At 48.1% G+C, this 14,494-nt stretch overlaps 1 protein-coding gene and 1 non-coding gene across 2 annotated transcripts in view; both read right to left on the reverse strand.

Moving 5' to 3' along the window:
- LOC128774777 (U6 spliceosomal RNA) lies at positions 1–106 on the reverse strand. Its single transcript, XR_008419245.1, has one exon. It is a non-coding gene; the product is annotated as a U6 spliceosomal RNA (small nuclear RNA).
- A 5,653-nt stretch (positions 107–5,759) lies between these two features.
- The window catches only part of TRRAP (transformation/transcription domain associated protein), a 113,794-nt gene continuing 105,059 nt past the window's right edge, over positions 5,760–14,494 (reverse strand). The window contains 4 exon segments of the mRNA XM_053894082.1: positions 5,760–6,859; positions 8,833–9,027; positions 9,114–9,317; positions 13,201–13,385. Of these exon segments, the coding sequence (XP_053750057.1) occupies positions 6,575–6,859; positions 8,833–9,027; positions 9,114–9,317; positions 13,201–13,385 (869 nt within the window). The 3' untranslated portion in view covers positions 5,760–6,574.

Genomic DNA, 14,494 nt, shown 5'->3' on the forward strand with positions numbered 1-14,494 from the left:
AACTAATTTGAAAAAGTGAATGTAAACGTATCATCCTTGCACAGGGGCCACGCTAACCTTCTCTGCATCCTTCCAACTTTAGTATATGTGCTCCCGAAGCAAGCGCAAAAGGGAATGTAAACGAATTAAACTCCATGATAATAAGACAGATTGGCAGAATGGATAAAAAACCAGGATCCATCTGCACGCCGTCCACAAGACTCACTTTAGATAGAAGGACACACACGGCTTGAAAGTTAAAGGATGAAAAAGGGCATTCCACACACAACAGCAATGACAGGAGAGCAGGAGTAGCTATACTGATGTCAGACAAAATAGACTTTAAGATAGGAACTATTTCAGAGGCAGAGAAGGGCAGCATATAATGATAAAAAGGTCAATTCCCTAAGAAGACAGAACAGGTACAAACATACACGCACCAAATATCGGAGCTCCTAAACATGTGAAGCCAATATTGACAGAATCAAAGGAAGAAATAGCTCTACAGTAAGTGTGGGATATTTCCAATACTCCACTTCCAATAATACACAGAACAAGCAGACTGAAGATCAGTAATGAAAACTCTAAACCCATCATACCCAAAAGACCCCTGCAGAACACTACCCAACATAATCCTACATACAGAAAAACCTAAGAAAATAGATACCAAAAAATTGTTAGAACAAAAAACAAATATATACCATCTTCCTAAGGAGCCTTTTAGGTATTTTTTATCAAATCAGCCCCCTTAACAGGGGAACAATACTACTCCTGTTGACAAAGTACGGTCTAGGGGTGCCTGGGTGGCTCGGTCGGTTAAGCACCTGAGTTCGCTCGGGTCATGATCTCACGGTTTGTGAGTTCGAGCCCCACGTTGGGCTCTGTGCTGGCAGCTCGGAGGCTGGAGCCTGCTTTGGATTCTGTGTCTCCCTCTCCCTATGCCCCTCCCTCACTCTCACTGTGTCTCTCTCAAAAATAAATAAACCCTAAAAAAAAAATTAAAAAAGAAAAAAAAAGAAAGTATGGTCTAGGGGCGCTTGGCTGGTGGCTCAGTCACGGGAGCATGTGAATCTATCTTGGAGTCGTGAGTTCAAGCCCCCAGTTGGGTGTAGAGATTACTTAACGTACATACATACATAAGAATGGAAGTATGACCTAGTGTAAAAATAACGTGTTGTGACGTTAATAACGTATATAAAAGTAAAAATTATAATATCGATAGCACAGAGAATGGAAGGGGAGAAATAGAAGTTTACTGTTGTAGGGTTGCAATGTAAGCGAAGTGGTATAATATCATCTGGAAGCAGACTGTGATACATTTGAGATGAGTACAGTAACTCTAAATAATTGACTAAAAATAATGCATGTTATCCTAAAAGACGTAAAAGTTTTTGTCACCCTACATTCATGAAGTGTAGGAGTAAAAATAGTCCTGAATTGTATTTGGTGTTAAGATTTTTCATCTTTTATGTATGCACGACGTAGGTTCACATTTTTTTTTTTTTTAGACTTGTCATTCAATTTTGTAATTAAAAATAAGCTAAAGATAAGAACTATCTTACTACTATACAGAATCCTATATAATTATGACTTGTTTAGACTCATATTTCCCAAACTCTTCTGTTTTATAGACCAGTGAAATATACTGACCATAATCAGTAGGCTGGTATATATTAAAATTTTTTTTAATGTTTATTTATTTTTGACAGAGAGAGAGAGAGAGAGAGACAGACAGACAGACAGACAGAGCATGAGCGGGGGAGGGGCAGAGAGAGAGGGAGACACAGAATCCGAAGCAGGCTCCAGGCTGTCAGCACAGAGCCCGATGTGGGGCTTGAACTCACAGACCATGAGACCATGACCTGAGCCGAAATCGGACGCTCAACCGACTGAGCCACTCAGGCGTCCCTAGGCTGGTATATATTTATTAATTCTTTAGTTTGTCAGAGATGACACAAAAAATTAGTAACAATTATCTGTAACACTAGCATTTCATTTCATAAGGACATTTTAACAGCACAACTTTTCACGATAAAAGACTATGGTTGATTATCCATAAGAAACCTCAACTTTGATGCATTAATTTTTCTCACTTTTCTACTGACGGGCAAAAATTTCAGCACCAACTCATAGACGTTCATAAGCTAGTGTTTGTCACCCCCTGGTTTTCACCCTTTTCTCCCCTCCAGCCCCTGTTAGCTGGTTCATTCACCAGAGGGGCCCAAGTGTCCATCAAAATACTCGTTTCCCCTCCTAAAGTGCCCCCATCACCTTTGCAAGCTTATTCTCCCCCATCTAAACTAAAGCTACCTATCTTTTCAGACTTTTTACCATGTTTGTCTGGCAACTAAAACGGTTTTCCCCCTAAGAAAATTTATGCCAAAAGAAATGTCTTTTCTTCCTGATAAAAACGAACAAAAAGACTGTTGGAACTAAAAAAGCGAATTCACTGAAACTGTAGGATACAAAGTCAACACACAAAAATCAGTTGTGTTTCTACAGGCCAACAATGAACAACCTGAAGAGAAAAGTAAGAAAACAATTCCATTTGTAGTAGCATCAAAATGAATAAAATAGGAATAAACTTAACCATGAAAACAAAACACACACTCAAAACTATACAATTATAAACTGAAAGAAATTGAAGAAGACACAAAATAAATGGAAAGGCATTCAGGTTCATGGATTAGAAGACTTAATATTGCTAAGGTGTCTTTGCCATCCAGAATGATCTACAGATTCAAAGCAACTCCTACAAAAATCCAAAAACAGAAAAATCTACCCTAAAATTAATATGGAACCTCAGGGACCCCCCAACTAGCCAAAACAACCTTAAAAAAGAACAATGTTGGAGGTCTCACACTTCCTGATTTCAAAACATATGACAAGGCTGTAGCAATAATCATAGTTTGGTGTTGACATACAGACATATATAGTGGGTACGCAGCTGACTCAGTGGGAAGAATGAGACTTTTGATCTCAAGTGTTTGAGCCCCATGTTGGGTGCCGAGATTATAATCAATTAATCAATCAATCAATCAATCAATCCAGACATACAGACCAATGGAATAGAACACAGAACCCATAAACAAAGCCCCCTCTTATATGGTCAAATCAAGCATTCCATGGGGGAAAAGGCAGTCTTTCAACAAATGGCACTTGGAAAACTGGATATCCACATGCAAAAGAATGAGGTTGAACCCTCATGAACCCTTTATACCATATATAAAAATTAACTCACAATGGATCAGAGATTTACATGTAAGAATAAAACTGTAAGAATCTTAGGAGAAACATAGGGGAAAAAGCAGCTTTGCGACATTAGGTTCGGCAATGATTCCTTGAACATGGCACCCAAGAGCACAGGCAACAAAAGAAAACCAGATAAATCAGACTACATCAAAATTTAAAACTTCTGCATGAAGGGGCACTATCAACAGAATGAAAGGACAGCCCACAAAGTGGGAGAAAATAGTAAATCATCTATCTGATACGAGGTTAGTATCCAGCGGCACCTGGGTGGTTCAGTCTCTTGATTTCAGCTCAGGTCGTGATCTCATGGTTGTGGGACTGAGCCCCACATCAGGCTCTGTGCTGACCGTGCAGAGCCTGCTTGGCATTCGCTCTCTCCCTCTCTCTCTGCCCCTTCCTTACTCCCACGCTCTCTCTCAAAATAAGTATAAAAAAAGGAGGGCAGTATCCAGAACATAGAAAGAACTCCTACAACTTAAAAAAAAGACCCAAACAACACAATTAAGAAATGGACAAAAGACGTGAAGAGACGTTTCTCCAAAGAAGATACACAAGTGGTCAGGAAGCTCGTGAAAAGGTGCTCAGAGTCACTAGTCACAAAGGGAAATGCAAACCGAAGCCACAAAGGAGGTGGACGCCACTCTACACTGCTAGGATGGTTATTACAACAAAGGAACAAGTGTCGAGGAGGACGGGGAGAAACCGGAACCCGTGGCGAGGGTTTAAAGTGGCGCGGCGGCTACGGAAAACCATACGGCAGTCGTTCAAAAAATTAAAAACAGAATTACCGTTTGGTCCAGCAACTCCGCTTCTGTGGGTGGTCCTGGAAGACCCGAACGCCGGGGGTCCCGCAGGTATTTGCACACCGACGTTCACGGCAGCGTCATTCACAGTAACCGGAAGACAGGAGCAATCCAGGTGTCCGTAGACGGACGAACAAACAAAACACGGTATATCCACACGACGCGATATCATCCAGCCTTAGAAAGGGAGTTCTTACACCTGCCATGACACAGAAGCACCTTGATGTATATGCTGAGGGAAGGAAGCCGGGCACGGGACAAATACCATGTGGTTCTACTTACAGAAAATTCCTAGACACATCCAGAGACAGAAAGTACAAGGGTGGGGGCTGGGGGTCAGTGTTTAATGGGTGCAGAGTTTCAGTTTGGCAAGACGAAGGAAGTTCTGGAGACCGCCAGTGGTGGGGGTTACACGACAATGTGAATGTGCTTTATGTCCCTGAACTGGACACTCAGAAGTGGTTAAAATGGTGAATTTTATGTTTATTTTCCGATAATTAATAAGCGGCTAATAACAGCACTTACCTTGCAATAGTGCTTGGAGAACAAGGGGCACCCGCCACATGTGGCCCCCATAAACAAGCCCGTGCTCTGGCCTCCCAACTCCAGGTCCCTGATCTTTCCAGCTGGAGCTCTGCTGAGGAACACCCTCCTGCCTGTTCGAGGGCTGGCTTTCCTAGAAACCAGGGGCAGCACGGAGGGCACGGTGTCGTGAGCCTGGCACAGAACCCGGGGCCCTCAGTACACCAACTTCCCTTCTCCGAACACCATCCACACACGTCTGCAGCCACCACGCCCCCCGGCCGACTCTCCAAGGGCTACTCCCCACTCTGAGCTGGAAACCCATCCTCTGAGGGCCACCCCCTCGGGGCTCACGGACCCATCTGCCTCTGAGGACAAGCGCCCAGTATAACGGCCCCACCTGCGGCCACCCACACAAACCGGAGCCCCCACGATCGTCTACACTTCTTACGGCACACTGGTTTACATGCCTGGGACTGGACTTCGTGGTGAGACTGCATGAAATCAGCTGCAGGCTTCCCCTCTGTGCTTGCCTGGGGACAACGGGGCACAACGAGGAGTAAAAGAAAGGTGATGCCTGGGAAGGGCTTGGAGTTCTGGCCCTGGAAGGGGTCTTGCTGACCAGACTCTGACTTGGGTGAAGCTGTCCTCACAGCAGACGAAGCGCTTCCCAATGGAGTGAGTCCTTAAAATTCAGAATCCTCATTTTACAATTAAAGCAGCAACTGCCATCCCTCCCCAGTCCTGCTTCGCCGTTTCTCATCCTCGGACATGAGTTACACTGTGTGCTCAGGAACTGCCTCCCCCTCCATTCTGCACCGTCCACCCCACCCACAGGATGAAGGATGCACAGGGGGAAGGACACCACGCTGGTGGGGTGGGGCCGCCTCCCCCCTGTGTACACAGGTCCCTTGGCAGCCGCCCTGAGGTGGGGAAACCAAGCCGAAAGGGACCAGATTCCCAGACATGTCTCACACCGTCAGAGTCAGGACCAGCCTCATCGCCATCACAGAAGACGCTGAGCGTGGGTCCAGACCCCCAAGTTCCAAGCCAAGACCCCCTCCCAGGCGTCACCTGTCTGTCCATCCCCAGGAAGCCACCCTGAAGCACGGCTGTGTTGGCCCAGGGGGCTCGGTCCCCGAGGGGCTGAGGGACGCTCAGGCAGAGGAAGCAAGCATTTCCATACATGTAAGAGCAGACACATCCTTTTATAAAATATTTATTCTAAAAAAAAAAAAAAATCACACTGTACAAATTTAGATAGAACATTCTCAATGCTCATATTTATAAAAATGTGAACATGACAGACTGGAGTGAACGGACAAACTTTTCTTGCTGTTTCTTTTTAAATTAGGAAGGAAAAGGTTTTTTTCCTGGTACAATGATAGTAAATGTCAAGAAGGCGTCCGAAGAGCCAGCCGATGAAAAGCCTCAGATTCACCTGCCGCCCCCGGGGCTCAGTTTTCTCCCGGCGGGATCTGAATCCACCGCGTGAGGAACGGCGTCCCCGCAGGGTGACGAGGCCGTGCTGACCCACATCCAACGCGCAAGGAGATCCCGGAGCCAGTTACGTACAGCATAAAAGTCTGTGCTTAGAGAAAAACCAGCTCGACTTGTTCATAATTTCCTGTTTCTCTAGCAAAGTGGGTTTTCTGTACACTTGTTACAAAGGTCTGTACAAAAGCACAAGGCTCCTGTGAGGTGTCATTTTGAGTTAAAAACGGACAATATAGAATTGTCTCCTACAGTTCCATCTGTACGTTCACACGCAGGAAGGAGTACGATAAAAAAGGTTTCACAAAGAAATTCCAGACCGGAGAGTCCTGGTTCCTGCAAGGGAATTTTAAAAGCCTAGACGTTTCCGCTCTGCCGCCGTAACAGGCAGCTCCTCTAGAACTCCATTTACCCGCGTTTGCACACGCGCTGTCGGGGCCTCCGTGAACACGGCGGGTGAAGCAGAGAGGAGGCCCAGCAGCCGGCGGGCGTGCTTCCCATTCTGGGCGGCAGGGCGGGCGCGCTCACAGCCACGGGTGCCAGGCGGGGTCCATGCGGCACAGGTTGTCCAGGCTGTTTGCGGCGGCCACCAGGGTGTTCACTTTGCTCTCCCCGCCTTCGAACTGGGCCAAGTTGTGCAGGCGGGTCATGATGGCGGTGACGGCCTTCTGCACCAGGGAGACCAGCTGCTGGCTGTCCATGTTCTCGGGCTGGCCGGCGGCCGAGAGAGGAGAAGAGGTGTCCTCCTGCGTTTTTTTGTGCCAAGCAATGATCTCATCCCTAAGCACGGTTTTCAGGATGCCATCCACCTGTGCCAAGAGAGAACGAGATGATCCTGGATTAACCAGGAGCGACCCAGAGGGGCAGCTCCCTAAGGAGACGGAGCCCGAGCACAGTGAGCCGCCGCGGCCGGTCAGCCCCAGCACCCGGGCCGCGGCGTGTGCCTGGCGGATGCGTGGGGCTGGCCCCCAGGGGTACAAACCACCTCCTCACTTAGAGCAGCGAGGGCCCAAAGGCACAGGGTTTGGTCTGGTCTTCTGCAAAGCCGGAGCACATGTGTCCAGGGGCACCTGCTGCTGTCATGCTGCTTCCTGGTGCCGAGCGTTTAAATGAGCACCTGCACACCTGACAGGGGCTTGGTTGGGCAGTCCCGTTCCCAGCACCGCAGCTTAGAGTGAACACCCCTTGCCCTTATGGAGGCTCTGGTACTAACAGAGAAATGTTCAACATGCCCGGTGGTGACAGGCACTGTGCAAACAGCAGGTAAGCGGGCTCAGAGGGGTTTGCGGGGGGTGGGGCTGGTGACAAGATCACATTTGGGTGGAGACAGGAAGGAATCAAGTGGGTGTCACAGGACATGTGTCTCACGTCAAGGAGGGCCATCCCCGGGCCTCCGCGTGGCCACGGCACAGACTCAGGTTCTAGCCCCAGCTCCACCTTCTTGCCTGGGTGACCTTGATCGATTTACTTAGCCCTCTGTGTCTCAATTTCCCTGTTTATATACTGGGCATAGTAAGAGAGCCTCCCAGATGTGTTTTTAAAAGACACTCCTGTACAAAATGGTCTATGTTTTAGTGAACTTAAAAGCATCCTCTACATTTAGGCTGTTAAGAAATCTGGGTCCAGAGTTTGGAGAAGGTGGCCCGACTCCTCCTCATCTTGGCCAGCACCATCTACACAAGGAACGATGCACGGTGCTACTCCACATTGTACCAGGCCCGTGAGAAATGGGTAGTGCTTCCTTCTTTGTTCTCTTTTAAGGTTTTCAAAGTAAATGCCAGTGTAAGGACTGCCCTATGATGTTTCCAGAAGTGTAATGTTTCTAAGTGAGGACTTCCTGTTCCAAGCCTTATGCCCCAGCTAAGTGATGGTCACAGCACAGACCGCTCACTCGTGGAAGAGCCACAGGGCTGCTTTTCCTCCTATTCGTACTCCTGTTCCAGGAAGCACTCCTCGCTAACAGACAAGCGAGCACTGAAAGCACAAGATGTGTTTGATGTAAAGTCTGTCTTCACAGTTAAGCATTTAGCTGACAATCTTACAACTGTCCTGAGCAAATTTTTTGGAAAAGCAACTGGTATCTGCAGGCGTCTCTAGACACAAACTGCTCATCTGTGGGGAAAAAAGGTACAACCGGTCTCCTAAGTTAGAAGAAAAATAAGTTGCGTTCAGCCCCCAACCGTGAGGAGAGAATAACTGCAGTGGTGAAGACGGGCTTGGAGTCAGTGGGAACTGGATTCGAATCCCAGTCTGCCTTCTGCCGGCGGCACGAGCTCTGAGCTGCCCACCTTGCCCGCCAGCTGGACAACCGCTGGGAGAGTCTGAGGAGAGGCCGCCGAAGCAGCCGGTGCGGTGCCGGGCAGGGACGGTGCCGAGAGGAGGGCAGCGCCATCCCTCACCCGCCTGCGGCCGGGGCATGTCCTACTGCCACGACTGTCCTCTAGGACCCATAACCGCGGTGCCAGGAAGGCGGCACAACCCTACAGACAGTATTTCTGCCCTTTTAGAGAAGAAAGATCTACATAAACACAAAACGGATACCAAATGGAATAAACGAAACCGGCAAGCAACAGTGATAGTTGGGAAAATGATCAGTAGAGGCTTCTGACTCCTTTTTGTAAGTGCGTTGAGACAGCAAAAACTTGAAACGCTTTTTCCAAAATGCAGAAGCTTTAACTGTGCAGCCGCAACACTCTCCCTCCGTACTGGCAGACCAGCAGCTGTGAGGCCGCGCACACACAAGTGACCCCAGCCGCGCGCCACACCAGCCACCGTGGCCTACCTTGAAGTTGGGCTGGGCGAAGCACCGGGCGACAGCGATCATGGAGGCTGTCAATGGGCCGGAGACGCCGATGGTGGTCAGAAACTCGGAAATGTTGGGGGTGAGGCGGAAAGGGACGGGACGGTTGGCATCTAAGTCCCCGGTCGCGTCGTTTATATCAAATCGGAAATAGGCCACGTTCAGTTTGCCGGTGTCCTAAACACCAGAAGGAGACACTTGTGGAACTGAAACCACACAGCAGAGGGGTCTGGGGAGAGGCGCCGTCTCCTCACACCCTTTACCTGAGCGATCTGTAACATCTCGGGGTTGAGTCTATTTAAATGCAAGACGAACTCTGCAAAGCCAATCAGGGCGAGCTGGATGGTGAACATCTTCCGGAACGTCCAGTAGTCTGTGGCGTTGGGGAACGTGTGCAGAGCCCACTCCTTGAGCATGCTGCGTGGTACCATGTTACTCTGAACCTCCTTGAGGATGTCTCGGAGGACCTGCAAGGATAGATCACCCCATGATACCTCCCTCCAATTCGCTCGTTTTTTTTTTTCCCCAAAAGGAAAACTCTCCAATTGTAGTTTTGTACTTACTTGGCACCAACAGAATGAATTCTATTGAGAAATACGTATGTGATGTTGTCTGACTAAATACAGGGATGTCAATTTCCCTCTAGGGCTCCACACCGTATGCTCAAACCAACACCACTGCCATCTGAATAAAAGCCTTAAGAGCATGATGATATCTGTCCTGCCAAGAATTTAGGCAAAATCTGAATACCGTAACCTGCTAACCAGAGAAAACGCTACGCCGGTTAACAAAAAGAATAGTCGGATGACAACAATTCACACCTTAGACTATTAAAGACGAAAGGTGTGTAACTGAAGGAGCTAGTCTATCAAAGTAGAGCAGGTGTTACACGACACTTTAAAGTGAATTCTGTGCTGGAGGACTCACAACACTATTTCAAACACCACTGATTCAGAGACAGTCTCAATAAAAAGTCTGCCGAGTTAATTCCATTCTTGTTAGACCAAATGGTAAAGGCACAGGTCTGTTCTGGGCTAAGTCCTACCCATGGGCTCTGACTAGCCACTAAAATGCAGGCCCTAAGCAACCAAGAACCACAAAGACCATCGAGAACATTAGCAAACATCAGAAACTTAAAAAAAAAAAAACCCTTATATATACCTTGGAAAACTTTTTTAATCTTTCTTTTTTTTTAAACGTTTATTTATTTTTGAGACACAGCGAATACAGCATGAATGGGGGAGGGTCAGAGAGAGAGGGAAACACAGAATCCGAAGCAGGCTCTGAGCTGTCAGCACAAAGCCTGACGCGGGGCTCGAACTCACGGACTGTGAGATCATGACCTGAGCCGAAGTCGGACGTTTAACCGACTGAGCCATCCAGGCGCCCCTGGAAAACTTTTTTAAATTCTGGAAATTAAAGGCTTATTACAACAATCTGAGTAGCTTTTACTCAAGGGAAAAAAAAGGCTGAATCTTGTTGACAGTGATCTTTGTGGCAGTTTAATTATACCATTCCCATCTACCCAGCTCCACAGTGGCTTTGCGACCATGACAGCTGTAGAAACCAGCAGCCTAACAGCCAGGAGTGGGCAAAATGCGTTCAAAAACCTCATCTCCAGAGAAGTGTCACTATTTGACTTATCTGGCAGCTTCCTGTGGGTGGGGGGTGGGGCTGGGGGGAGGGGGAAGCCCCATTTATTGGGCTTGTGTCTGATCGAACTTCGAGTTCAGCCAGCGAGGAGCACCCTATCCGACAGGTGTTTGCTGAAAGCAGTCAGTGACGACCACGTCACCCTGCAGATGCCCAAGGCAGCGATACCAGCTGCAGCACAGAAGATGATGGCAGACAAGAGGAAGAGTGAGGGAGTAAGATGACCACAGGAGGCTTCGAAAAGCTTCGATATATTCTTGAGAATCTAGAAGGTCACTAGAAGGTCACGAAAAACCTCAGAAAGCCCAATGCTTCCACTTCTGGTTGACCTTGATCTGCACAAACAGGAAGTAGAAGCTAAGGCAGAACATAAACTACTTGGCCAAGTGGAAGGCATGCCCCTCCCCCCATAGAGGCCCTCAAAAAAGGCGGAAGGAAGACTTATTGGTTTAAGCATTTAAGCATTTAAGAAAATCTGTCAAATCATTAGCTAAATGAGCAGAGACTTCAATGGCTGCATATGGCAAAAACAGAGAATTTACAAATCAGTCCAGGAAAGTCACTAAGCAAACAACAACAATAACAAACCTTAGGGAAAAGGATCTGATTTCTGGAGTTAACATATATTATTAAAAATGTCCAGTTTTCAGCAAAAACGAGATAAATGAAGGCTCAGGAAAACATAGCCAATACACAGGAAATAAAGTGAAACCACTCGTATCAAGTCACTTGCATCCAGAACATACAAAGAATTCTCAGCATCAAAAACAAAAAAACAAATCATACAATTTAAAAATAAGCAGAGGGCTTTAATAAACATTTCCCCAAAGAAAATATGCAAACAGCCAATTAGCACACGAAAAGTTGCTCAACATCACTTGTTATCAACCAAAATGAATGAGAATGACGATAAGAAAAAGAGATAATAACTGTAGGCAAGAATGCAGGGAAAAGAGAACCCTCATACACTGCAATCACCTGGGAAAATAGTCTGGGAGTTCATGTAATGTTAGACATAAACCTTACCACGTGACCAATCAATTCTACTCCTAGGTACGTATCGAAGAGAAATGAAAACATATGTCCGTGTAAAAATATATACACAAATGCTTACAGTCCTTAGCACGGGCCATAAGTCAAAAAGTATCAACAATCCAAAAGTCTACCAACTGATGAACGGATCAATTACATGTGATATAGTCATACAAGGGACTATTATTAAGCAATAGAAAGGAACAAACTACTGATACCGAAGCAGGGTTCAATTTCACCACTATGGGATCATGACCTGAGGCGAAATCAAAAGTCAGGTGCTTAACCAACTGAGCCACCCAGGCGCCCCTCAACTGTTTTAAAGACAGATTGTGGTCATGACTGCACAACTCTGTGAATATGCCGGAAACACTGAATCGAACATTTTAAAGGGTGAATGTTCAGGGGCGCCTGGGTGGCTCAGTCAGTTGAGTGTCTGACTTGATTTTGGCTCAGGTCATGATCTCATCGTTCCTGGGATCAAGCCCTGGGTCTGGCTCTGTGCTGACAGCACAGAGACTGCTTGGGATTCTCTGTCCTCCTCCCCTACTCACATGTGCTCTCTCGCTCTCTCTCAGAATAAACAATATCACACAAATAGTTTGTAAAACACATGGAACCTCATGTAAATATGTATTTGCAGATAGAGGTCACCAGTTTCCATAATGTCAAAGACAAATAAATGCAGTCTTAAGAATAGAATGCATGCATCTTGCACAAACACCTCAGTACTGTCCTTGGTCCACAGAGTGACCAGGCAGTCACCTACACCCTGATGAAGCCCTGACACCCAATTCCCAAGGGAGGCCACGAGGTCTGTCCACAGACACCCATCAACAGACAGGTTCCACTCGTTTTGCCTGCACAAAGGTAGGAGACTTGCAACAGAGCCCGAGGCCCGGACCACCTCAGGCCCTGCCTGTACCCTGAGCACTGCCCAGGCGGGTGAGGCAAGCACCCTGTGGGCTCCATCTTCCTAGAAACAGTCTTCCAGGTCCCAGGCTAACTGAAGTGAGTCCCTGGGAGGATGGAAGCAAGATCAGAGCTTCCAGCTTCGCGGCATCTCTCCTAAAAATCACGAGGCCCTCTCGGGAGCCACAGGAAGGACCACAGTGGCTTTGGGGGAGCAGGCCAAGATAGAGCTACCTTCTGGTGATGCACACAATCCCGCACAAAACCTCCTCACCCAGACCCCCACCTGCCCTGCTTTCTAGCAAGGGCAGGAATCTGCTGGTGGGGACGGCCCTCCACCCACCTGACGAGGCCAGAGCCGCCTGGGACTCCTGTGGGAGGCACTGTGCTCCCACACCAGGCGACCAAAACAACTGGGCCTGACTCGTTTCAGGGCTCGCCACTTTCCACATTTAAAAAAGCATACACAACACAGAGGGCGTGGTTCACCCCGGCCCTGGCCGCAAACCAGAGGAGCGTGAACGCGGACTGGATAAGCAGCCTCATGTCCCTCAGAGCAGGTCTGGCTGCCAGAGGAGTTTGCCGTCAAGTTATTCTGCAGCAAACGTCACCACATCAGGGGCCATGGTCGCCTAATTCTGACCACTCACAAGTCCAATGAGGGAGAAAGGTCCCTCTCAACCGCCCGCTACCCCTCTAAGCGCTCGTGTCGGGGGAGCCCCGCCACAGAGCGCGGCCGGCCCGATTCGGTACCTGGTGGCTGGCCTGGGTCCCGCGTGCCTGCACCGTGGCCAGTCTGTCATAGTAGCGGGAGATGGGGTTGTCGTGCTCGATGCCCTTCTTCGCACAGCGCTGCTTGTAGATCTCCACGAGGGAAAGAGAAGAGGGGTTGTCCTCCACGAGGCGCATCTGAGGGGACACCGCCACAACTCGAGGAACTGAGGAGAAAGGAGGAAATGACTGAGACGACGCCAGGGGGCAGCACTCGACTCCACCTCCAGGGCCGTCTTGGGAGGAGGTCACTCGGCCCTTCACGAGCAGAGGACGGGGGTCGGGGGAAAGCTGGAAGTCCCACACCGCGTACCCACTCAGCACGTGGCACGAAGCCCAATCTGCTGAGCGACGGAGCCTGAGCCGCCAGCCTCTTTTGCTTAAGACACAGATGAACGGAAATTCTTTAGAAAGCAATCTTTAAAAATCGGAGACTGCCAACCTCGTCCGCTCTTCAGAGGTCCCCCTGCATCGGCACCCTGTCAGGAGAAATCAATCCTCCCACTCACTCCGAGGCAGGAGTGTGATTTTGTCAGGCGGTCTTCCGGCGTCGGGGATGGCTGGGCCCCGTCTTCAGGAAATCAGGAAAACGATCCCTCACATCGTTTTCTGTGCCTCAGATAAGTTTCCAGAACCAACCTGGTCATTCTGCTCAGTCACTTTGTGGAGCTGTATGGGCAGTGATGGGCACTCTTTATGAAGCAATTCACCCCACACGAGGATAACCCACGTCATGACCACACTCAAGCAGAAAGTGTTGGGTATGGCTGCCCTGGAGCCAGACTGTCCACACTCACATCCCGAGGTCTGTTTTCCCAGTGACGTGACCTTGGGAATGGTCACTGGACTTGTATGAACTTCAGTTTCTTCATTTATAAATGGGACTACAATATGTACCCATGGGGTTGCTGGTAGATTAAATAACACTTTAAAGATATTAGATCAATGGGGTACCTGGGTGGCTCAGTCGGTTAAGTGTCCGACTTCAGCTCAGGTCATAATCTCACAGTTCCTGAGTTCAAGCCCCGCATCAGGCTCTGCACTGACAGCTTGGAGCGAGCCTGGAGCCTGCGTTGAGTTCTGTGTCTCCCTTTCTCTCTGCCCCTCTCCGGCTTGCACGTGCTCTCTCTTTCAAAAATGAACAAATGTGTGCTCGCTTTGGCAGCACATATACTAAAAATGAGCAAATGTTTAAAAAAAAAAGTTTAAAAAAAGTTAAAAAAGATATTAGATCAAGGAAATATTATTAAAACTTTTTTTTTTTTTTTTTTTTTTT

Source organism: Panthera pardus, unplaced genomic scaffold (genome assembly GCF_024362965.1).
Source record: "Panthera pardus isolate Hobbes unplaced genomic scaffold, ASM2436296v1 HiC_scaffold_4, whole genome shotgun sequence".
NCBI classification, from domain to species: Eukaryota; Metazoa; Chordata; class Mammalia; order Carnivora; family Felidae; genus Panthera; species Panthera pardus.